Here is a 26,047-nt window from a genome sequence, read left to right as displayed (position 1 = left end):
ACCTACAAGTGTGTGAAATGTTTTTGGTTTTACAATAGCACAAGAAATGTTGAAACCCAAACAAAGGTCTGGTGTAGACCAGACAGCTCTGATGATTTACACCAGCAAGGGGTCTGGCCCTAAATATTTAAAGATAAGCAACTTTCATTAAAAGTACCAGTTTCAAACTGGAGCCGAATAGCAGATGTTCAGATGCAGAAAAATCAAGGAAGAGAAAGATACTTGAAAAAGACAAAAAGAGATAAGGAAAGCTGTCAGGAGGCCAGAGCAGACAGAGAGATTGATTAAAAATAAAAATGAAGGTCAATTTTAAAATATTACATATGTGTTGTTTCTGGGAGGAAAGCTCTGGGTCGCTCCTCTGGCCCATCTGCTAGCAAAAAGGAATCTACAGACTTATTGCTGAGGCGAAACGGGGTGAGCCGTCTGAAGTTGTTTGGAGAATACGGTAACTGTACTCGGGCCCTTTGTGATGGTACTACAGAATCTTCATCAGATAACCATGGCGGGAACTTCATGTAGATACTTTGATCATCATCAGCTGAAAATGCTGGGTTATCAATTCCTACAAAAGTTTATGAGTGATAAATTCAGTTGGAAAATAAAATAACTGGCAGCAAATAGGATGTTTAGCCCAGGAATATGGCCATAATGAAATAAAACAAACAAATATCGTTTTTCAGCTTTCTGCTCACATACCGGGTTACTGCTGGTCATTTTGCTATTTTAAAAGTCTCAGTTGATTAAAAAACAAATCAAACAAACCAACAAAAAACCTATCATTGGCAGTTATGGCTGAAGGCTCTGCCGACAGAAAAACCTAAATGCGCAGTTTATCCAAACGACCTAATTGGATTTAAATCAATCATACCAAATGTGCTCAGTTCTAGTTTTTATTAAATGTATCAGTTTAAAAATGAAACATATCTGAAAGATTGATACCAGGGCTAGACTGACCAGCTGTTTTGCATCACCCCAGTAATGCAAAGGAGATTCAAGCCTGGATTAACTAGCCCATTAAGACAGGTTTATGGCTTTTTGGCATCACTACAGAGCACAAAGCAGTCAGAGGATACTGGTGAATTTGGCTCCCCAGTCTCCGACAACTTATAGTGTAAACCCAGATAGTAAGAGTATATAACAGGACGGGGGTCTGATTCTCCTCTGACAACACTGCAAATCAATAATTCCACTGAAGTCAGTGGATTTACAGTAGTGTAAAATGTGTGCAAGAGGAGAAACAGGCTAAAACAGTCAAAAGTACCTTTTTTGTATGTGTCGAAACAGGTAACGAAGCCCTTTTAAAACAAATATCAAATCTGCACGTGGTGAACCGTAAAATAATATTTTAAAAATCACAGTCTAGATCCAGTTTGAAACCTCATTCTTTTCTGGAGCATTATTAGCACCCTAACACAGTATCCATCGGGGTGTGGTGTATTAGAACAGTTCTATCAGCATGAGTTTGGTTATATTCAAATGAATCCAATAGAAGCATTATACTACACCACACCTTTGCATATCTTGCACCTGCCACGTGTTACAGAAAACAAACTACCATATATACTCGTTCGTAAGCCGAATTTTTTTAGTAAAAAAGGGAAGCACCAGAGAAGGGGGTCGGCTTATGAACGGGTATAGAGAGAGAGAGGTGGGACACAGCCCCTCCCCCCAACAGAGGGAGCAAGGAGAGGCAGCACAGCCAACAGAGACAGAAGGGAAGAGGCGGGGCCAGAGTCTCTCCGCTTCTGGCCACGCCGCTCTCCCACCAGCCTCTGAAGCAGCTGCAGCTCCGAGGCTGGTAGGCTGCAGCCGTGCCGCTTGGCCCCGCCCCCCAGAGCAGGCTGTGGCTGCGCTGCCCAGCCCGCCAAAGCACGCTGCGGCTGTGCCGCCCGGCCCAGCCCACTGGAAAATGCTGCGGCCGCGCTGCCCGGTCTGGCCCGCCGGAGCAGGCTGCAGCTGCGCTGCCCAGCCTGCTGGAGCAGCTCCAGACAGGCCAGAGACATCCTCCCTTGGCCCTCCCCAGATAAGGTGGGAAGGGATGGGATGGGGAGAGTGTGGGGGTCCCAGGCTAGGGGTGGTGTCATGTGGGGGGTGGTCACAGGGGTTAGTCCCCTGACCCCCAGCTTCTCTCCCAAAACATTTCCCCACCAGTTGCTGTCCCGGCCCGTCAGGGTAAGCAGCTGGCGTGCCGGGACACTTTGTTTACTTAGGTTTACCTCCGTGCCTGCGGACGCTTGAGGTAAACAAACCACCTCGGCCCGCCAGTGGCTTATCCTGATGGCCCGGGAGCCAAAGTTTGCTGACCCCTGAATTATTGGGTTGGCTTATGAACGGGTTATAAAAATTTTCCATTTTTACTTATCCATCTTGGGGGTGTTGGCTTATAAACGAACCGGCTTATGATCGAGTATATACGGTACTATGTTGTGAGTCCTACTGGACCGGGACTAGAGAGAGGGAAAATTAACACATTTTAAAACCTTAAACATTACCTAAAATAGCTTCTTCTAGACATAAACATGTCATAGTTTTAAAATCTGATGTCTTTGAACTTTCCAGGGCTGGAAGCAAGAGCTGTGTGGCTCACTGGAAAGCTGGGAATCCCCAGTGATGGAAAGACCCTGCTTCTAGCTCTGCAGGGTCACTAGAATGATATTAGAACTTAAATTTACACTGGTCCAGGACTAACTATTGCCCGTTCTGGGCCCCAGGACACCGTAATTTTGGGGAGAGACATTCCACATCAAGAGGAAACGAAGAAAACATATTTGAGTCAAGTTGACATATATATTCCTGACAAAGCAGAAATCAATTCAAAACGGCTGAATATTGGCTGACTGAAAATCAGGACAACTCTAGAATCATTTTTTCTGTGTCTAGAAGTGATTAGTCATTTCACAGCCAGGGTATGCAGTCATGAGCACAACCTTGGTCAATATCATCAGTAGAAAGCTATTAACAAAAAATCTAATAAACTGCTACGCAATTGAAGAAAATTCTGCATTTATGATCTATTTTCTTACCAGAGGTAGCATCTGTGCAATTCTGCTTGGTGACATTAGCTAAAAAGTCAACTCCTTTGTCCATATGCAGAGATTCATAATTTTCTTCTGGATCAGAAAATTCCACATCTGGAAGAAAATATAAAAAAAAATCAGTGTGCGCTAGAGATTCCTAAAAGATTTGACCCAAAGTGTTATTTGGTAGCTTCTTGATGCTAGTGTAGCTATCAAAGATGTATATAGTAAATCTTTAATGTAAATCTGGGTAAATGTACGTTTTGAAAGCAATCGTATCTTTATAACTAAATTCTGTACACATCTAGTTTCTCAGGTTGCTAATATTTGATTCCTGGTTCACTCCTGCATCAGTATCTTGTGCTGTAATTATGTTAGTTTTTCCAAACTAAAGGGGATTGGGCTAGATGAGTACTTGGATAGGAGAGCTGCAGGAAAAGCTTACAAACTGCAGCAAGTGCTGATTCAGAAGGTGGCACTTTTCCTGCTTACCCAGTACTGAAAGAAAGCCTGAGCACAGTGACAGGGGTCACTGTGCTGCTAGAGGTGCTCTCTTACAAATGGGATACAAAATTGAGGTCCTGACAACTTGTGGTAATTAAAGATCCCATTGCATTTTCATAAAGGGGTTAAGGTGTCCTGGATCATTTCAAACTTGGTTAATTAATTCCTGCCAATCTACGCTCCCCCCTGCAGTGGCTATGATGTTCTTTCCCACCTCTCAACGCAAACCACCATGTAGTGCTGCTGTGTGTTTAAACACCTGCTGTGTTTCCCCCCAGAGGCAGCTCCATATCAGTAGCCGGTGAAATGATCCCCGTACATTAAATCCCTTATCAACCCCTCTATAGAAAATCCCCTAACACAGGAGTGATGGAAGGCCTAATTAGTTAATGTTTGGGAAACACTTTAAGATCAAAGGAGCTATAGAAGTATAATTATTATTCAGCCAGTATATTGCTGCTGGCAATAAAAATAAATGCTAATAAACTGATAGAGAGCAAATACCTGAGCTCAGAGTTTCTACCTCCCACACCCACACTATTCCTTTCTGAAAGCTATGGGGAAAATTCTGACACCGCCCCTCCTCCCCCTACTTCCCAGCCCTCTTTAAAATCAGCGGGGTTGCATGGGTAACTGAGGGGAGAATTTAACTCAATGCCTTATAGTAACTTGCCATGGCAGGTGGCATCAGACACAACTTATTGTGATTGACTCCAGCAAGTGCAACAGCACCTGCAAAGAGACAGCTGAAACTCAGATCCAAGGATCTTTTTCTTTAAATGCAAAATTAGAAGTGCAGGGTTTTTTCTTTCCTTCTTTTGTTAGGGACACTCCCAAGGCTAGTAGGCCCAAAGCTAGATTTGCTAGGCCAAATTCTGTGCTGGAGTCACTGGGGTTGCATTAGGGTAAAAGTCAGCACAGTATTTGGCTATACTGTCTTTCCATTCATGTACATGTTATGCTGTCCTCCTGTTCCAGCCTGTTTGCTCTGCTTTCAGAGAAAGTACCGATATTTACAAGATGCCTGGGCAATCATGATGGGCGCATGTACATACCCCTGGGATCACAAAGAAAGCCATTATCATAGTTAGCTGTGGCATGTCATGAGTCAGAAGCTGAGATTTTATCTATGTTGTGGTCTTCTTTATGGTGGCCTCCAATTATTTTTAGGATTTCAAGATTAAACATTGGTTTTGTTAATGTTAGTTAGTTATAAAGTAGGTTAAATTTCAGCTTGTCACCAAGTTGTCTATGAAAATATATTTATTTTTTAAATGTTCATTACTTCCTTCCAAACACATCTTTTTCAGCACGGAGAGGGGGAAATGTGTCATGGGTAGTAGTACATTTGTTAATGTCAACTTAGTTTTTTTTCCTGCCATGAAATTTCACAAGAACACTCTTCCTCCAACAAATTACAAGCTGATTAAAACAATCTGGTTAACTACTGTTGTTTGACAGTGAAATTACCTTTTTCCTTCAAAGTAAAATCTTGCACTGGATTTTCTGAAGGTATTTTTCCATTTGGTATGGCATTACTATTTCTCTGAAAAAGTAAAACATTTCAAGTTACCTCAGACAGTGAAAGGTATGCAGTACACATTGTAGATACAGAGAGCCTGATTCCCCAGCTTTCTGCCAATCAAATGGAGTTCACCAACATAATACTGGAATAACGCAGTGGTGATCATGCCTAGATATTTTAAGCCTTTATTTTGTCTTTGCATAGAACTCCCATTGATGTTAGTGCAGACACACAACTCTATTAGTGGTATGTGGCCGAGTTTCCTACTCCTTTTGCAATTGGGCAGGTTGGATTTGTCCCTCCTTCCTCCATGCAGGAGAAGCTGGAGTTTCATCTCCTCAAACTATCAGCTCCCCTGAGCTCCATGCAACTCCATGGAGACATAGGTGCCAACTTCCCCTCTTTCCCCTGGGTGCTCGACCCCCCCCTGCGTCCCCTGCCCAGCCCCCACTCTACCCCTTCCATGAGGCCCTGCCCCTTCCCTGCCTCTTCCCACCCCTTCCCAGCCCCCATTCCAACCCTTTCCCCAAAGTCCCCGCCCCAACTCCGCCCCCTCCCTGACAATATTCCAACTCCTTCCCCAAATCCCCGCCCCAGCCCTGCCTCTTCCCTGCCTCCTCCCCTGAGTGCACCATGCTCCCGCTCCTCCCCCACCCCTTCCCCGGAGCATGCTATCGCTGCCAAACAGCTGTTTGGCAGTGGCCAGGTGGGAACTGCTGGGAGGTAGGCAGAGGAGCGGGAATGCGGTGCGCTCAGGGGAGGAGGAGGGGAAGAGGCAGGGCTGAGGCGGGGGGAAAGGGGAGCTTGGCTGCCGGTGGGTGCAGAGCACCCACTAATTGTGAGCACTTTTGAAAATGTAGCTTATAGTCCAGGCCTCCTTACAGTGTCAACGTGTGATGCTCTATTCCTTACTGCTACAACGTAGCAAGGAAATTTGCACAAAAGTAATAGGCTAAGGATGTTTTTCATAGAAACCCATTAATTTCATAGAAACTCCAGCCCCAGAGCACCCACGGGGTCGGCGCCTATGCATGCAGACACGAGCCATCCCTTCTGGCACCGTGGTTGTTGGACCTGGAATCCCCTCACATCCAAAGGAAGGATCCCACAGTGCAGAGGGAAATGGTGGGTACGTTCCACAAGATTGGTGAGGATATAATGCCACCTCCAGTGCTGCCCCTCGACTCATCCCACATTTTGATCTCTCCCCTGGCTTGGGTCTTGATCGCCAATACTCCCTCTGAGGAGCTTCCACAGGGAAGAGATTGATGCTGGGAGCCGAAACTACCCTATGCTTCCTCAGGAATGGATCTTCTAGAGTACCGGGCCTTTTGTCTGGGTAAATGGCCCTAAGCGCACGCCCCTTACCCGTTTTTGGCCCCGGTCTCTCTTGTGGCTTTTGTTGAGCTTTTTGGGCTGGTTTATTCCTAGTTTGGTACTCTTGAAAGACTCTAAGCGCTTCCTCATTGTCCGGTGGAAAATCTCCTTGTCTTGTTTTTCGTCTTCATTCTGAATGATCTCGTGCCGACTGTACAGATGTATGTGCTGTAGCCAGGAAGATAAGAGAACATTTATTTATATAGAAATGCAGACTGGGGCCCAGCACCAAGGCAACTGCCAAAACCAATCGATTACCAAAAAACAATTAATTACAAGTCAACACACTAACAAGATTCCAGGTAGTTAATTATTTCCTTCTGACCTATAGGTATGGTAATTTGAAAAATATTGATTGAAAGTCATTCAGACTAATCACACTGGCTAGAATAGGTCTGGATTAAACAGCTCAGTCTTCCTAACGTTCACATGCTTCATTTCACCCTCACCCAGCCAGTTAGCTTTCAGACCAGCAACAACCAACTAGCAGAACACATCTGGGGCCCAATTCTGCAATCTTCTCTCACATGAGTAGTGCCATTGAAATCAATGGGACTACTTATATTATAAGGACTGCTCACATGATTAAGGGTATGTAGGATCAGAACCCATCTTCAGTTAATGATTGATTTTGCAGATTAGTCCTTTTATTTTGAGTTTCCCAACAATTTTCTGCATTTTGTTTCTTCTGGCTGTCAAATGAAAACATGGTAATCGCTGCAACTGTGCTCTCACCTCTTGTCTGGGTTTGTAGAGGTACTGCTGCAGTGTGTGGTGAGTGACTGTATCCTCTGTATCTCGTATGCTTTTTCTCCTCTGCTCTAAGGCTTGCATATCAAGACAAACGGAGCTGGCTTTTTCTCTCCTAAAGCAGAATATTAAAATACATACAACGTTTTTCTAGATCACTAACTGGAGGGAAAAAAGTATGCACTGCAATATATTTAAACTTGAAGATAAGTGTGGATGGGATAAAAACAAGTAAACGTCATCATGGGTCAAGTGTAGTCTAGAGTGAGTGGGCACAAATCTGGGCAGATTTAGCAGTGACATCAATGGTGGTATAATTTGGTCAGGAAAAGCAGATAAATGACAAACCAGTGCAACTTGCAACAATTTAGCATTGATTGATTGTTTGCTTTATCTTATAAACTTATGCCTGTTTGCTTCTTTTCCTGTTACATCTCATCCTTGTGCACCTGCAGGATGGAAGGTCTATTAATCTAGCTCAGTGGTTCCCACACAGTGGGGTCCCCAGACCTCTGGGTGGTCCGCTATGGGTTATGCGGGGGTCTGTTCCTTGGGACAGGGCCAGAACCTGCCGGAACAGCATTCTAGCACTTGTGCTGCATGTAAGACACCGTTTTTCTCAGACACTGTGCATGAGAGATCATGCTGGTAGAGGCGTTCTGGTCATGCCAGTACTTGCCCATTCAGAAATACACGTTCCCTGTGAGGGTTTAGTAGTACTTCTTCTGCCACAGATGTCAAGACTCACAACACTCACAAGTAATACCCCCATTTAGGGGAAACAGAAATTCAGATAAAGATACGTGTATAGGGTTTCAGGACTCTACAGCGAAGCTGGGAACTAAGCCCCCGGAATCCTGAGACCACTGAACTAAACTGTGTGTGTGTGGGCATTTTTGGAGGTGGCATAACTAACTGAACTAATAGAGTAATAATGACATGAAACTTATGTATAAACAATGAAAGGGGTCTGGGATATTTAGTCAGATGCCAAAGGGATCCTTGGCAGAAAAAAGTTTGGGAACCACTGATCTAGGTCATTCATCCCTATGCTATTAGTCACACTCATTTTCTGTACCCCGGGAATACCAAATTCAGTAGTACTTGACCACTTACATCTGTGGTCAGACCAATTTGCATCTTATGAGTAGCAGATGCCACTGTTTATATCACAGTTAAATTTATCCCAATAAATTTTATGTGCCATTTGTTTCTCACAAATATGTGTATTTTTCTTTCCTAAAGGGTGAAAAGGTGACTTGAGACTAAACCTCTGGAATTTGCCCAGTAGTGAATACTGTAGGCAAGACCCACGTACTCTGCAGAAAGTTGGACCAATATTGTGCTGTATAGCTCTATAGTTTTTGTGGCATGCCTGTGCACCAGATGGGAAATTTGGTGCCAACTCCAGAAATATTCAAATGAGGAGATTTTTTAAATTAAATATGCAAAAGATAATACAATTGCCATAGTCTCTTCTGTGTTGTTTATGTTAGTATTGCACACTTTTTTTTTTTACTCTGCCTCTACGTATTTCATACGCCACAGATATTCGTATTGACAATGCATAACTGCAGGGCAGAAGCTATCAGAGGGGAAGTTGGAGGTTTTGGCAGCTGGCAAGGGGACAGAAGAGGCCAAGTTTTACTATCCTTATTCAGACCAAGTACCCCTCGAGTAGATCCACTGAAATCAGTGGGTCTACTCAAGAAGTAAGGTCCTACGTGTGACAGATTTTGCAGCATCTTTGGGGACCAACGTATTAAATTTATGAAATATTTATGTCTGATTGTGTTCTGCTTCATGGGGGAGAGTTACCACAGCTCCTCCAGGAACTAGAAAACACTATGGGGTGATCACCCTGGGGATTGTAAACAACTCCAGAGAAACACCATCCCCTGGGGTGTTTGCATACACTGGTTCAAACTAGGTTTCCCAGAGACCCAAACAAAGAAAGGGCTTTGGGTATAAAAAGGCTGAGTTTGAACTAACACAGAGCCTTATTTTCATTCAGCAAACGGACACGATCATCTGTCCAGGAGAGGGGTGGGGCAGAGCAACCCTTGGCTTACTAGGGCTTTGGCTTACTAGGGTCCATAAGACTGATGGGTGACCTCTGGTAAGCTGTTAGCTTGCATATAGAAACTTCTATTGTTTTTATATGTTTTCCCTGTAATGCTTTTACCCTAACAATAAATGTATTTTGTTTTGTGAAGGCTGGTTGGTCACTGGTATACACAGTTGTAGCCCCTGGAGAAAGGTTAACCACAGGTGCTGGACTCCTGTCAGACCTGCTGGGGAAATCACACTGAAGTGCAGAAGACCATGAGCCTAAACCCCTCATCCAGAGTGAGAGACAAGCAGGTCTCCACCCATGAGATATGATGGTTGGGAGCCTGAAACCTTATGTGGGAGCCGTCGAATAAGAGCATGGTGCGTGTGTGTCAAAGGTGCAGTTAAACTCTGAAACTGTGACACTGTTCAGTGCGAGTAACAGTGGAAGCATCTGGCCCAAGGTGTGGGAAGCAGTTTGGTATTAAGAGATAAGCACATTAACAGCTAGACACAATTAGCATTTTTTCAATGAAAAGTTTTGAATTGAAACATGGGATTTCAATATCAGTGATTTTTTGTGTGGAAACGTCATTTTCACCACTTTTTTCCCAAAATGAAAATTTTCAACAATTACGAATTTTTGCAAAAATGTCTGTTTTTAAATTGTAGGGGAAATACCACTTCCTCATTTAAAAAGAATCCTCCCCCGCCCCCATATTTTCTTCCACTAACTTTTTTCAGCAAATGTTCGTACCATTTTTCAACCTGCACTATTAGCAGCATGTTTCTGCGGGAGAGCATCCCCCGCCCACGTAGCGCTGTCCACACCAGCGCTTTTGTTGGTGAAACTTATGTTTTTTTCACACCCCTGACTGACAAAAGTTTTGCCGACAAAAAGTGCTAGTGTAGACAAAGCCTTAGTTTCACCAATAGCCGGCTCTTAAAAATATAGGGCCAGCTTTATTGGTACATTGCTACTATGCACCACTCTGCAATTCAAAGCAGCCATACATCTGGTTTAACTGGCAGGTTGTACCCAGTTTACAGCTGCTTTACATAATGGAAGTGGCACAAACTGCTGGAGCATACCAGGGAATATGTCTCATAATTTAAAAAAAGAAAAAGAAATTTTACAACATTTAAATAATGAATTCTAAACAAAGGTAATGGTAAAGGGTGGATTCGGTAGCTCTGGCATCATGTAACACACAAGGCTCTGGCTACAGGGAGGGATGCAAAACTGTATGAATGATAAGTCCCTGTTCTTACACACTGGATCTTTCTGAAAAATTCACCCTTAGGGATAACATTTTCATGCTTGGTCTCTGACCAAAGGAGATTTTAGTTTGGAAGGTTTGTGTAAAATCATTTAGCTGCTTCTGATTTCCACAAAGGTGAAAAAATGACTCTTCCCATTTTTTTAAAATACTGCCATTCATTTTTCTGCACATATGTGATACTCTCTATTCCAATTTTTCTGGTTATACGTGTAACTTTATATCTTCCTGTTCATGTCATAAAATGTATTCCATTAAACGCCCAGGAATGAGATAACCCTGAGGAAGGGTTCTCTTCTTTGAACCTGGTGAAATATGTAATGAGTATAATATGCTACTTTGACAGACTGACAATGTCTTGTAATATCCTGGAAAAACCTTACGGAATTAAGATAAACTTTACTGAATTAGGTTAAACCTTACTGAATTAGGGCTAATACCTTTGTAGGTCCATTGTATTAAAAATGCAATTCTGTATGTGTTATTGTCAAAGTATATGTACTCTCTAGTAGAAGGAGGAACATAGGCGCTGACTCCACGGGGAAAAAATGGTGGGTGCTGAGCACCCATTAGCAGCTCCCCTATCAGCTCCCCCCCCCCAGCGCCTCCCACCCATCGGTGGGCCCCGCGGATCAGCGCCTCCCCCTCCCTCCCCACGCCTTCTGCCTGCTGCGATCAGCTGTTTCACGGCTTGCAGGAGGTGCTGGGGGGGACAGAGGGAGGAGTGAGGATGCAGCGTGCTTGGGGGAGGGGGCGGAACTGGGCGGGAAAAGGCGGGGTGAGGGTGGAGCGGGGGTGGGAAGAGGAGGGGCGGAGGTGGGTCTTTGGGGCAGAGCCGGGGGTCGAGCACCCCCTGGCACTTTGGAAAGTCGGCACCTGTGAGGAAGATGCTAATGTACTTCCTTTGTTATCAGCCTTTGAAGCCACCTCCTGGAGAGGGGCATATATACGAGTTCAAACTGGATTCTTCATGAACCAAGAAAGACAAAGAAAGGATTTTTGGATAAATAGTCTGGTTGTAAACTGGCTCAGGGCCTTCTTCCTGATCCAGCAAATGGACAGAACCCCTGGTCCATGGAGAGCCCCAGCCTTTTGGGAAGGAGTTGGAAGGACTAGGCCTGCTGAAGTCCCATAAGACAGGGGGGCCTTTTCTGAGCTGAAGCTGTGGTGAGCTTGTAACCACAAGGACTCCCCTTGGGTGGGGGTTTGAAGGACTACTCCTGCCGGAGTCCATGTTAGGGCTGGGGCGAGCCCTTATTAGCATGCGTGTAGCTTCTTTTATTGTTTTTAATATGTTTTCTCGGTAATGCTTTTTACCTGAAGAATAAAACAGGCTTGCATAGAAAGAACAGTGTGGGGTACCTGTCACTGTTGAAAATCACTCAGTTATCAGTCTCTGAAGAGAAAGCCACCAAGTCAGCATGGGAGCATTTGACGCCCATTTTGTACTGGGGTAAACACCATTTTTTGTATTTAATCATATATAACTCAAAAATGAAACAAAAACAGTCCCTAAAAAAGTTACTTACAGTAAACAGGAGACAGAGGCCTCTACAGTACTTGGTCGAGGAGTGCTGAAGTCCACATTGACCATGTTGTCAGTACTTGAAGAACGAATAAAAGCCAGGGAACCTCTACGCTCTCCCTGTTCACCGAAAGAAATAAGGTGCATTACAGCTTAGCGGTAGGGCTTTCAGTCAAAGGGTATATGATGTTAACACAGGTATACCTAGGGCTAAATTGTATAATATTAAAAAACGATGGCATCATTTTTGAAGCTTCTGTAGGCAAATGACCCATAAATACAACTTTCCCCTAGTTCTTTTGTAACAGGAATAAGGTCTCTTTTTTCATGTGGTTTATTTCCCTGGGGCAAAAGTCAACCTTGTACAGGGGGCCAGCCCAAAGCCGCTCCACGTAAGTCACACTTAATAGCCCTAATTTTAAGACTTAAAGTGACATTTTAGGCTTTCTCCTTATCTTCCGCAAATTGTACCCCTGCACCTCTAAAGGCCCTCAGTGAATTCCCCTTTCCACTATATAAAGGGTTACTTCCAATACTGGGCAACATTTTTCATCTACGACCTTGCTAGCCACCTGTAAACATCTACTTATCTAGATTCTTTTATTGGCACCCATATCTGTGCTAACTGAACACCTTCCAAGATATGACAGTAATCGTTCTTTCTTCCTTCCCAGAAAGGAGGCAAATGTTTGGTTAGTCATTAAATGTATGCATGCATGCACGAGGAACTAAAGCTAAATTGAAAAGGTGAGCTTTGCTTTCAGTTCTGTGTGGTGATACAAAAGTGAATTCCTGCGAAACTTTTGTCTCCCGTGTTCGCCAGTGCCCCCTGCTACTTGACATTTTCATTGTTCTGGTGGACTGTAGCTAGTGAGTGAAATCATGCTCCCAGAAGGAGAAAAATTTCTCCGGTAGTGAGGGGCAATCCCACATATGGTTTTGAATTGCAGCACAGAGATCTTGGACTGGACTCTATGTTTTAATGAGCAGTGAACAGAACATCTGTGGGAAAATATTTCCCCCACTGACAGAAGTACATTATTCTTAAGATCAAAGCTAATGTATTGTGATGTTGTAAGCTATAGCTCTATCATGACCATTTTACATGTCCATGCACAGCAAAGGAATCAAGAAAGCTTATACATGGTTGTAACAGGATGTGCTGAGCCAGAAGCTCACTCAACACCCTGTCACTCATATCCCTGCCAGTTTGTATTAATTGAGCTCTGATTGAAAAACAAGCAGTTGGCAGAGGAGGCCAAATAACTGAGTGGCAATACAGCTGAGAGGCTAATAGGGTGGAAGTATCCCCAGCAGCTAGGCAGACAGGAAGGAAGCCCTGGAGAGAGTAGGGTGCCTGAAGGAAGGAACAAGCAGGCAGGACTGGCTGCTGTTCGCACTACTAGTGTACCCTTCCCCAGAAAGCAAGTGGGGAAGCTGGCTATTGATTGTAAATGTAATATATAATAGAGTGGTGGTTAAGAAGACCTGGAGTGGCTGTGGTCAGCTACTGAGGCTGGAAAGGACACTTAGGAGACCTGTGACAATGGTGGAGAAAACCTATGTTCCATGCAGTACAATCACCTATGCATAATTTATAGTAATCTGTGTTCTAAGCAATTTAGAACCATTCCATGGCATTAGAAAAATCAATGTGACATCTGAAAATAGAAACACCTACATAAATATTACAGTGAAATTGAAATCAGATATTTAAGGTACCTGAATGTGAGGTTCATAATTATATTACTGCTAGAACTATTACTGATTGAAGCATGAAATGTTTTTTAAATGACTCCCATGACACTTAAATGCATGAAATGGGGCTACAGATATTTCTGGTCACAGGTAGAAATGTCCTTCTGTGAACATTCATCTGCAGTTATACTTCTGGAGGCCTTTCTGTGTGTGATAACTAGAACAGGACACTTTGACCTAACTCTCAGTCTAGATGTGGTTCTAGCTATTAGTTGAAGACTGCCTATGTGCCGTGGATCAATGAAGCCTTCTTGCTCAATATCCAGACTAACGGGTTAGGCTGGGGAGAATAACAAGGAGATTTTCTGGCCTGCTGGTATGCAGAGATTGGTAGGAATTTGAGAGGCCAGCTGTTCTCAGACTGTGGTGTCTGGAGTGCTTCTTGGTGTTCCGCAGAATTAAACAATTAGAGAACCAACAAATAGGTTGTAGAGCAGGAAGAGTTGGTCCCAGAAAAGACTGTTGTCTTGTGACATGGCTCACAAAATGAAAAAGCTTGGGAACATTCCAAAAGATTTTGGATTTTGCCCGTGAGTAACATTTAATTTGCTAGTGCAGCAAAAATGTTTTGTGTTTTGGTGTTAATTTTTTGGGAGGCTAATGAAACAAAAAACAAAACAAAACAAAACCCCAGCTCTTTATCAAGCTTGTAATTCATTTGGCTACAAAAATAAGCTCCACCTTGAGGCTAGCCCCCAGATGCTCTCAGTCTGCAACTGCCATCTGCACTGCTTACTCTAACTCTAATTTCTGAACAAGCCATCACTGGAAAGCACACTATTGCTTCAGCCACAGCTTGTTTAATTATTCATAGGGAGCCAGATTCTGCCACCTTTACACATGCTGACTAGCACATGCTCACTTGCATAGCTCCTGTGAAACCATGGTACTACTCAACGCATGTGGAAGCAGAAGCCAAACTCCTAAATGATACCTACCAGAACAGAACAGTGACATATACAGGACCCAGTGGTACTGAGGAATTTAGAGGTCATACAATGAACCACAATCAGATAAATAGGTAATTACGGGACACAATGCACTTCAAATACCATTTCACCGTAAAAGTAGATTTGCTTTTGATTCAGCTCTCCTAATACATGGAAGTTAAGAAATGCTGCAATATTTAAAACAAAGAAATATGATGTTACAGTGTGTAAGAAAAGATGTTTAAAAGTACCTCAGCCACATAGCTAATAGCATCCTTCAGGTTGAGCTCATGGAAAATATTAAGAATCTGGTCTCTTGATTTTTGAGCAGACCTTCTCATCAGTACTTTACTGAGGATTTTCCGATCAAAATTGGACCACCTAGTGATTTAAACAAACAATTTTAACAGCAGCAATCAATTTAAATGATAGTTAGCATTTTTAGTTTTGCTTGAACAGCTGTTCCTTTGAGTTAAGCATTTTTATACAGTAACTCCTTGCTTAACGTTGTAGTTATGTTCCTGAAAAATGCGACTTTAAGCGAAACGATGTTAAGCGAATCCAATTTCCCCATAATAATTAATGTAAATAGGGGAGGTTCCAGGGAAATTTTTTTCATCAAACGACTATATAAGTTTTAAACAAACAATTTAATACTGTACACAGCAATGATGATTGTGAAGCTTGGTTGAGGTGGTGAAGTCAGAGGGTGGAATATTTCCCAGGGAATGCCTTACTGCTAAATGATGAACTAGAACAGCTGAGCCCTCAAGGGTTAACACATGGTTGTTAATGTAGCCTCACACTCTACAAGGCAGCACAAATGGAGGGAGGGGAAACAGCATGGCAGACAGACACAGAGACACACACCCTGTGTGTGAGAGAGATGCCCATTGCCCTTTTAAGTACACTGACCCCACTCTAAGTACATTGCCTTTTTAATTAGATCAGCAAGTTGAGACAGCCGCTGCTGCCAGAAATCTCCCTCCCATGTCCCCCCTGCTCTATGGAGATGGAGTAAGCGGAGGGCAGAAGCAGGGGGGAGGGGGACACTCTGACATTAGCACCCCTCTCTCCCCCCCTGCACAGCAAGCAGGAGGCTCCCAGGAGAAGCTCCAAGGCAGAGGGCGGGAGCAACACAAGGCAGTGGGGGGAGGGACAGCTGAACTGCCGGCAATTGATAGCCTGCTGGGCGACTGCTGCACAGGGAACTTAGGGGAGCGGGGAGCTGATAGGGGGGCTGCCAGCCCACCCTGGTTCCAAGCCCCCACCAGCTAGCTCCAAGGGGCTGCTCTTTCTGCAAGCAGTGGACAAAGCAGGCAGCTGCCAAACAACGTTATAAGGGAGCATTGCGCAACATTAAACGAGTGTGTTCCCTAATTGATCAGCAACGTAACAACGAAACAATGTTAACCAGAATGACTTTAAGTGAGGAGTTACTGTACACCTTATCGGATAATAAACACAGGGAAATATGTTTTGTTGCTTTATTTCTGTAAATAACAGTTAAAGCACATTTGTAAAAGCCTTATATGGAGTTACACAATTCACAACTATCTTTTGAGAGGTGCAGCCACCAGGCACAGCTACTGCAGAACAAGAGCAGTAAGAGGTTTGTGATTAGAGTATACAAAATGGTTCTAGTTTTATTTTTCTACTTCTGACTATTTGATTGTATCTTTAAGAGCCTTTAGGAACCCTCACAGTAAAAGTTAAAAAATTTCTTTCCTTCTACGTAAAAGAGTTTACTTTCAGTAATGGATGATTTTTTTACCCAATGTCTTGTAGGTTGGCCCCACTGAGAAGCCCCTGCATGCCCCAGTGAATTATTCTCAGATATTGAGGTGGTGCCTGTTCTCAGTAACTTTGAGATTGCATTTATTCAGGAGATCTTGGTCACCAAAGCGAATAGTCAGCCAAGTATCTAGGTTAGGTCAGGCCTTTCCTCCTTTTTCAGGGAGGCTCCCCTCCTATGCTGAAGTAGTCAGGCTCTGTCTGGCCTGTGACTTTAAAAAGCCTCAGCTTCATCACCATCACAACCAACACGCCACATCTGAGGAAATGTTCTGTTATTTCCTCATCGTAAGAAATTCATTCCCAATACCCAAACCCAGGACAAAATTCCTGGTTACCCAAGGGAAAATGGCTTCTCTATATGAGACCCCTCATAAAAACGTCATTGTATGAACAAACAGAAATCTCTCTTTACTCTGCTATGCTAAGGAGCGTTACCTATTATCTTAGGTGTACAAATGTCATCTATTATGGTGGAACAAACCATAATAGATGACATTTGTACAGATTCCAGAGTTTCCAGATTCCCTCAGAAGCTGGTTTGGACAACGTTCTGCTCAAACTTCTGGTCTCTCCAAGCTCTCTATTTCAGTCCTACTGCAGCAGTGCTAAACTGAAAAGAAAGAGTTTGCTTTAAGCCCATGGCTGAAAGGGTTTCCCATCCTCAAGTAGCACTATAAGAAACTACATTTCCAGGTTTAAATAGTCTTTTTCCTTTTATTCTCCTTCCCTGCTCTAGTTCTCAAAGTCTGCCCATCACCATGGTTTCTGAGCACTTTCATTATAATCCATTATATATAATTGAAATGAAATTGTGAAAATATTTGGAAGCTGAAGAACCTATTGTCCAAGGAGGTAACATTTGTGTGTTTCAATTTGGAACAGATTAACATCCTTTCCCATACACACAAATATGGTTCCTAAAGTTGGTATCAGAGGGGCTAAAATTCTGTGTTCAGTTCAAATCCTCTGCAAATGGCCACCTCTCAAATAATTCTACACAGGCATAGATCCCTAGATACGGATGATGACATTAGCAAAGGCCTAATCCAGGCCTTAGTTGTGACACTGAAAAGGTTCCATTGGTGGGAGATGGACAGTCCCCAAAATCCACGGGGGATTATCAACTGGTTAAAGTGTTATAAACTGAAAAGACGTTGGTAACATCCCAGACCTTTCACTTGGACAGCCTCAAAGACTTAAAAGTCATAGTTTACAAAAGGGATTTTCTATCTAAAATAGACAAAATTGGTTCTCCAGGAAATGATTATTGAAGCAGAGGAGGGCAATGGTGTTTAATCTGTGAATTGCCCTTAGAGTCTTTCTTACAATGATGAAATCAATGAAAATAGCCAGTGTAGTTTCATTTTCCAAGATGAATGGAATGCAAAAATGTAAACAAACTGGATCAATGTTGAGAAGTATATTAGAATTTTAAAAAATCTTCCTGTTGAACATTCTAAATGGTTACTAACTGCACAGGTAATGCACATTTTTGCAACAATGTGGTTTTTATCTAGTGTGATTAACTCCAGAAATTCAGGGAGTGGGAAGTGAGGGGCGGAGCAGGGGGAAGGGACCAGTATCACCCAAGCTGTCTCCATTCAGTTATTCCCTAAATACCCATTTCGCTCATCAAACAGATGTAAGCAAAGCTACCACTATGTTAATACATTCCCATTTCCTTAAATATCCCAGATCAGTAAAATAAGGACAGCTAACACCACTTACTTGTCTCGCAGATAATTATGTCCTATTTGTCCAGATATGTCTTCAACAGCAGAAAGAATGTGATCAAAAGCCTATGAAAAGGAACATAAAATTAATATTGTGTGGAAGTTAAGGGCGTTGCTATAAAATAGCTTAATTCATATGGGGTCAGATTTGGTGTCTATCCAGAACAATGTTATGAATACCAATGGAATTACTTCCTGTTTACATGAGTGTGCTGAGATTAGCGTCTCATTTTCCTACAGAGCCAGGCCCTTATTCTCCTCTCATACCAGTTCTATCATAGTGCTATCCACTGACTACTCCTGATTTACCCAAATCTAAGTAAGAGGAGAATCAGACCCCATTTTGTTAACGCTGACTTTTATTGCTCCTTCATCCTAATCACACTTTTGCATCTCCTTCCTTTTTGCTGTCAGAAGTGCATGAGCCATTTGCCTCTTCTAAATCAGCTGAAGGTTTCTTTCTTGTTGCTTCTAGCTCCTTGCCATACTCTTTGAGAATGAATATTTCCCTCAGTGTAGTGTGAGTACCAATCCTCTTTTATTATGACTGTAAAACACTCAACACCTTGGGTAAATCTTTGTCCTCAGTTGTTCCTTATTTACACTGGTGTAACTCCACTCTGTGGAATTACTCCCACTCAGATTTACACCAGTGTAATTGAGAGCAGAATTTGACTTTACTCTTTCAATCTTTACTCTGAAAAGCTGACTGGTTTATTGGAAATCTACAGCATGACAGGTTTAGATTAGTGCACACTGTGACTGGTGCACTTGATCAGCATTACTACTGAATATAATATATGCATGATGCTCAGTATCACCTCACCAGATATATACAGCAGAGAGTTAGGGATGTACAGAATAAGGTATGATAAGTCAGGTACCTCGTTACCATTGGTTGGGAATGCATACTACACTATCTTGAGGGTGGTGCATTGGGTGCCCTTCCTAGGAGCTCCTGGAGGCATTGTGCTTCCCTGAGACAAAATCCCTACTGGAACTCACACTGTAGTGGAGCAGCATTGCACTGCATCTAAAGAAGGGCTATGGCTAATGCCATAACGTAGCCCTCAACTTGTTACTCACACACCAAAGGTACTTCACAAATACACAGCTGGAAGGTATTATTTTATGTGGCGGGAAACTCTGAAAGAACAAAATATATTGGGTACTTCTGGGTGTTTTGTATTCTTTTCCTTCTTTGCCTTTGTTATGAGTGTTTTGTAAGCTTTCCTCTCATCTCTCTTGAAGACAAACACCATCTCAGCTGACAAGCAAGAGTGTGCTCAACATCAGATGTATTCAGTAGCATTAGAACTGGAGTCCACTGAAACTTAAGGATCCAGCAGGGGGCCACAGTGGTATACGCAGGACCAGACTAAGGTTTCCAAAGAGGCATAGGTGGATGGGACACACCTGTCAGACTTGGCACTCTGTCTAAATGGAAAAACTTAAGGCCACATCAGGAGTTCTTGCTTTCACTAAATTTTTCAGACACAGGTAAGTACTGAGTTTGTGAGTTGAACTGTTAACATGCTTAATTGGTTACCTTTCCCTCGTGTATAACTTATCCACTGTTGCAATGAAAAATTGTTGCGAGTTACTAATTCACACTAGGTAACTTCTAGTTTTAAAACTATCCGAACGATGCAGACTTGACAGCATTCATTATTGGGTTCAATACCAGGGTAACTGGGTGACATTTATGGCCTGTGATATACAGGTCAGATTAGATGATCTAATGGTCCCTTCTGACCTTGAGCGCAATGAAAATATTCAGTACAGGAAGGAGTTATGTAAAAAGTGTATTAGGACCTTCTCCTAAAGGTGAATTTCAAGAGATCTGAAGGTGAAGAGTCTTTAAAATTCTAGGACTGCAAAGGTGCAAGACATATGGGGTGTGAACAGCATTCAGTCTTGATTAGAAACCTGTCTGTGCTGATTTGTAAATTAGCACTTACACTGGACTATACACTACTGTTTATGTAATATGCAAGTTATATGTTCTCATAATTGCTTACCCGGTAATTGTCCCTTAAACAGATAAACCAATATTAAGAGTTTAAGTTTTGTCTTTACAGTAAACTTATTTTCATATGCTTCAATTGACCTGCCCAAAAACAAGCCCCTATGCCCCAACCACTAATTCTTCCAGATGAAGGACAATGGGCACCATTGCCCCACAAGGCTGAGCAGGTTGTCTCCCATCCCCAGAGGATTTAGGAAGTAAAAAACGTAGCCAGTTGGGCATCCCGCCGAGCAATGCGAAGAGTGACCAGGAAACAACTGGGCAAGCCAGTTCATTATTTATAGAGCTGATAGAAATTATTTTGATCTTGAAATTAGTTTTTGTCAAAAGGGGAACTCGTTTCATGAAATTTCTTTCCTGGTTTTTGATCAGCTCTAGTCATTTCTATTGCAATCACAACCCCCCATGATATTGCTATTAAAATCTTACTCTGCCATGGAGTTTCTCATTCAGTTTGGGCTCTCTGTGCTCACTTCTCTTCACTTTTAGCCACTGTACCAAAGGCTTGATTGTCAAACCCTAGATAACAAGACATTAATAAAAATTTTAAAATCATCTTACAAAGAATATAAATCTACTCTCAATCTGTTCTGAAATGCTGACACGTTAAGAACATTATAATCTATCTGAGCCAGTTCCTTAGCTGGTGTCAGTCAACTTAGTTCCACTTAAGTAAATGTTGATTTATTTATCCAAAAATTGTGATTTCATGTAGAATTATGTTTTTTCTATTCCTTTTTTATACCTTTTAAAAACATGCATCAGAGTGTGTATGGTAAAGCAGTTTAATATTTGTAATTACCAGTAAAAAGACTGCTTCCCTTGGTTATTCAACTGAGGGGAAGGATACCCATTCAAATATTAACCTGAGCGCTATTAATACACTGCAGTTGTTAAGGCTGAACATTTTTTAGCACACAGCAAATTGTGTTTTGTCCCCTGTGGTCCCACGTGAAAACATAAAATGGGATCTTTGCTACTAAAATTACAAAGCCAATTATGTTTTTGGCTCACTGAAACAGTACCTCACCTGCAGCTGAGAACTGCTTTAAATGGAGGGGCACGTCCATACCTTTTGGACCTCCTCCTCCTCTTTTTAAGAAGCAGAATCAATTAATTCAATTACCTGGAATATAACGGTAAAGAACACAACAATAATAGTTGTGCTGACAAATAGGTTTTTCTCTTTCACTTTTTTCTCATCCAGAAGTGCAACTAGAGCAAAAGCAACAGCTCCCCGTAGTCCACCATACGACATTACCACTTGGTCTATTATTTCCAGCTGGACCACTCTGTAGTGGTTTAGAACCCATGTCTGTATCACTACACCTATAAAAACAAAAGTCACAGGCTCACTGAAGTGTAACAGAAATGGATTAACCATCTTCCTTTAAAAACAAACTCTCTGTTACATTTATTACTCTCTTCCTTTCAGTAGGTTCTAAGGTCCTGCATCCTTGTGACCATCCCCCTCGCTTCCAACCAAACAAAATGGATGCAGCTCTCTCCATCAATCAGCATCCCTGCTCTGAGTGTTGGCCAGATGGGTTAATTCAGGAGTGATATCCCTGCAGTGTGGGAACACTGGGTGAAATTCTGGCTCCACTGGGTATAGGGTGACCAGATGTCCCGATTTTATAGGGACAGTCCCGATATTTGGGGCTTTTTTCTTATATGGGCACCTATCACCCCGCACCCCCTGTCCCGATATTTCACCCTTTCTATCCGGTCACCCTAACTGGGTATGTCTACACAGCAAAGAAAAACCCACAGCTGACTCGGGCTCACAGGGCTCGGGCTGAGGGGCTGTTTCATTGCTGTGTAGACTTCAGGGCTCTGGCTGGAGCCTGAGCTCTGGGACCCTCCCACCCCTCCCATAACCATTGAAACTCCAGTGACTTCAGTGGGGCCAAGATTTCAACCTATATCTCTTCAGGTCTCCACTGCCACAATCCATAAGGACCCCATTTCACGCCCCTTGATGGCAACCCAATGCACTACTATTATATCATCAGGCTGGCCTCCTGGGTGGTGCTACTTGAAACGTAACAGAGGAAGAAGAGTAGAGCAGAATTTCCAGTGCAGTAAGAAATGATTTATGACATTTTACTCTGTTATTTTCAAGAAGACAGTGATGTTATAATGGTGTTGATTTCGGGAGGCAATGTGATACCATTAACATGTCATACTGCAGATTTTTTGACTGCATACCATTGTGTCTCGGGGGCTAAACTGTGGCATTACACCAGCACTCTACATTGGGGTCCTTGCAGAGATGTATCCCTCTGCAAGAGCTTGGGGGGGACTTGCAGATCAAGAAGGTACAATGCCTCATGGAGCTTCCAGCTGTGCAGAGGAAGTGAGTGCTGCATCATCCCATACAGGGGTGCACTCACTGTGTGCTCCCTTCTGTGGTAGGGCAGCAGAGGAAGGCATTCCTCCCCTTCTGTGCACTTCTCCCCAGGAGTAGTCCCTGTGCTCAGGAGTGCAGATTGTGACCCACGCCTGGTGGTGGGAGGGATCTTTGTAAAGAAATTCAGGTCACCACTGCGGTTCCTCCAGGAGAACATGAGCTGTAATTATGTAAGGCCCGACATCACCATATCTCTAGTGTTTTTAATCAACCATCTAGTTTAATTATTTCACTGACACTTATTGTCATTGTTGATATTTTTAAATTTTATTTTGGCTATTGATGATGACTCTTACTGAGAGCCCCTGTGTATATTCCACCAATACAGCAACACCATTAGTTACCCAGGATTACGTCAAAAATGCTAACAGCCAAGGATGTAACAGTTTATTGAAGCGGCACACAATCCCGGTGGTTGCTGGGAGAGGTAGTTAATTAGACTATATCAGTTTGCTATGCAGAATGCTATCTGGAAGGACATAGGGTTAGACCCTCCACTCATGCGCCAGAAGGCTCCAACCAAAAAGGCAAGAGCAGCCATCTAACTATAGGGTTTTATTTGTATTTTCTTTGAACTCAGGTATTGGAGCCTTCACGAGCCAAGTTTTGTTTAATTCTTTTCTGGGTGTCTGTATGCAAATGTGAGCGTGTACATTCCGCTCAAGGAGTACTTTAGCATACTACATGGGTGTCTTTTTTTGCCACTTAACAAAGCAATGGTTAAATAGTACAGACTTGAATATAAGCTACACCCTAGTAAATTCATATTCATCATTTGGAATTTGACATATTTGAAAGTGAAACATTTATATAGTGCCAATAAAATGACAGCTAATCCCTGCTACTTTGCAGTACACCAAATGGGTGCAGTAGCACTGCCTCTCATTCTTTGTTTCTCACCAGCCATTGGAAATCACTTGCACCGTATACCAGTGAATATGAGCTATAATTGTGTTGGGCGTTACATCACCATGTCTCAAGCTTGAAGCCAAGCATAAAATTAGCTTAATATAATCTCTTAATTATAGAATTAAAAGAGCTAAGGGAAGAGGGAGGAGTAAAGAGATGGTTGACAAAAAGTGCAAGTCTTTTGTTTAGGTAGAAGTTCTAAGCATAAAGTCCGTTCGATCTACAGATTTGCCAGTGCCAGCAAAATCCAGGAAATTAGTCCTTGGGTGACTCAGGTGTGCTACCTGACACAGCTTATTAAAACGGTCTATGATTCCAGCAAATGATGAAGCTTACTAAAGAATCTATTCTCCTACCCACCATCAGTAGTAATAACTTCAACTGAGATTACTGAGAACTAGGGGTGCATATCAAACAGCACAATCCCCTAAATGCCATGATCCCGTATAGCATGAAAATACGTTTTGCATCAACACTGCAAAAATTAAATGACAGTTTTTCTTACCAATGACTCTGTACACTGAGATGAAGACCAAAGTCAATAGTATAAAAGCTGTGTTCCATGTCCAGATGTCTGGATTTACAGCTGAAATTCCCAGGAACATGAATATAATAGTCTCAGATCCACTTGCTAACATTTTCATGGTATACCTCACGGTGGTAGAAGACTGATCACAAATATTAGCCTTGACATATTTTTGACAGCAGACACCACAGAAAGTTATCCTGAAAAGAAACCCATCATTTCTTTGAATAATAATATTTGTTGCAACATGTTTCTCTCTCTACTTTAGTTGCCAGACAAGGAAAAAAAGCTTCCAATTGTATTCTTGAAATAAATAAATGCATCTAAATGAATACTGTAGAGTTTGAACTATGAAGGAAAACATACCACAAACACCCACCCCCTAAGATAATGTTTAATTAGATCATAAAAAACTCCAGCTTCCTCTGCCTTTCAACTTTCCAGACTATTTCACAGTCAATACTTTAAAGCTTACATTAGATATAAACCTAAGTTGACATTTGCAGTAGGTTTTTCAGATCTTGAAAATACTGGTTATGGTGTTGCTCTGGTTGAGAGCCTGTGAAACAGTAGAGGCTAATAACAACTGGAAGTGAGTAGGCAAAACTGAGATGGACGGTATGCTCAGAACCAACATACAGCAGAGGGGAAAGATCACACTGGGATTCAGTACAGGGCAGGCAAATTTACTCTGCCTATCCTGATACCTAGTTAGCTGATTGCCGGGGAATTGGCCATATGGAGAAAGTTTAAAAGAATAATATAAAATTTGGCAGTTTAAAATCTGTAAGCGGAGAGCGCAGCGTGTCAGAGCAATACTCTCCTTTGTCTCATGCTTGAGAAAATGTTTGTGTTAATCACAAATTCTGTGGCAGAATGAAAATTTGAATTTCTATGCAGTTATGATCAAAGCACTAGCATTCATATATGGGACCAACAAATAAGTATATTCTACAATAAGGACTCTCATGCTGCAAAGCGGACCCAGGAAACCTCACTCCTTTTCAAGGCTGTATTTTAGATCTGTAACCCATTGCTTACTTATGATCATGATTTTAAGAACAGGTCCTTGTTTTTTTATGTGTAGTATTCTCTAGTTTTCCTTTGTGCTTTAAATCTAACATTTCATTGGCTTTAAAAACCACACTCCATCTCCAGCACTGCCAGGGAGAACAATAAAATAAAAGACTTACGCAAGGATGGCAGAAAGAGAAAGCATCTCTGCTGTGAGGTAGGACAGGTATGAGATCACAAACACAAATCCAGGTTCAATGATTCTGACATGCTTGGTGAAGCGAGTGACCAGTGAGAGCAGGAACGCAAAGACAATGCCAACAAATGTTCCACCCAGGCTCACCACAAAGAAAGACACTGAAACAAGGAAATGCAAATTATACTGATTTAAAAAGAAAATCAATACCTTCTAACTGGCTTAATTATTACTGGCTCTCCTATCAAATGGTTAACGATGTTGGGGGATGGTACTAGACCCCCATCTTTCTGAGACATAATTCAGCTACCTAAAAAAAAAAACCCTAAACACATATTTATCACTTTTGAATGCTTTGTATGTATATGGAATTCTCAATGTTTTCAGGGAAACACAGGGTTTTATTGTTAGAGGTCGCCACAGTGAGATTGCTCAAAATCCAAGAGTTTTCCCCAAACAAATTTCCCCATTACGCCATAAAGACAAATTTTCCCCAGACCACATACAAAATTATATGCCTGGGTCACCATTAACACAGTGGTACATAAAATGATACAGTGTTTCCCTATGCTTAGAATGCGAAAGAACTGCAACATCTTAGACAACATTGCTAGGTAACCATTGTCAAATCCTGATTACTTAAAACAGATGGGGAATATATATCTATATAACCCTTTAACTACAATGCTGCGGCTACAAAAGCCCTCCTA

At 42.3% G+C, this 26,047-nt stretch overlaps 1 protein-coding gene across 1 annotated transcript in view; it reads right to left on the bottom strand.

Annotated features, from left to right (window-relative positions):
* Window positions 1-317: 317 nt before the first annotated feature.
* Window positions 318-26,047, bottom strand: part of SLC9A3 (solute carrier family 9 member A3) — a 73,408-nt gene continuing 47,678 nt past the window's right edge. The window contains exons 5-16 of the mRNA XM_065399056.1: window positions 25,321-25,498; window positions 24,107-24,327; window positions 21,406-21,608; window positions 20,709-20,798; window positions 18,246-18,316; window positions 14,972-15,101; window positions 12,038-12,153; window positions 7,162-7,291; window positions 6,418-6,594; window positions 4,995-5,070; window positions 3,027-3,134; window positions 318-565 (exon numbers count right to left, since the gene is read on the bottom strand). Of these exons, the coding sequence (XP_065255128.1) occupies window positions 318-565; window positions 3,027-3,134; window positions 4,995-5,070; window positions 6,418-6,594; window positions 7,162-7,291; window positions 12,038-12,153; window positions 14,972-15,101; window positions 18,246-18,316; window positions 20,709-20,798; window positions 21,406-21,608; window positions 24,107-24,327; window positions 25,321-25,498 (1,748 nt within the window). The remainder of the gene's footprint in view (window positions 566-3,026; window positions 3,135-4,994; window positions 5,071-6,417; window positions 6,595-7,161; window positions 7,292-12,037; window positions 12,154-14,971; window positions 15,102-18,245; window positions 18,317-20,708; window positions 20,799-21,405; window positions 21,609-24,106; window positions 24,328-25,320; window positions 25,499-26,047) is intronic.

This window comes from Emys orbicularis, chromosome 2, assembly GCF_028017835.1.
Source record: "Emys orbicularis isolate rEmyOrb1 chromosome 2, rEmyOrb1.hap1, whole genome shotgun sequence".
In the NCBI taxonomy this organism is placed as follows: domain Eukaryota; kingdom Metazoa; phylum Chordata; order Testudines; family Emydidae; genus Emys; species Emys orbicularis.
This window is presented reverse-complemented; position numbering and strand designations above follow the sequence as displayed.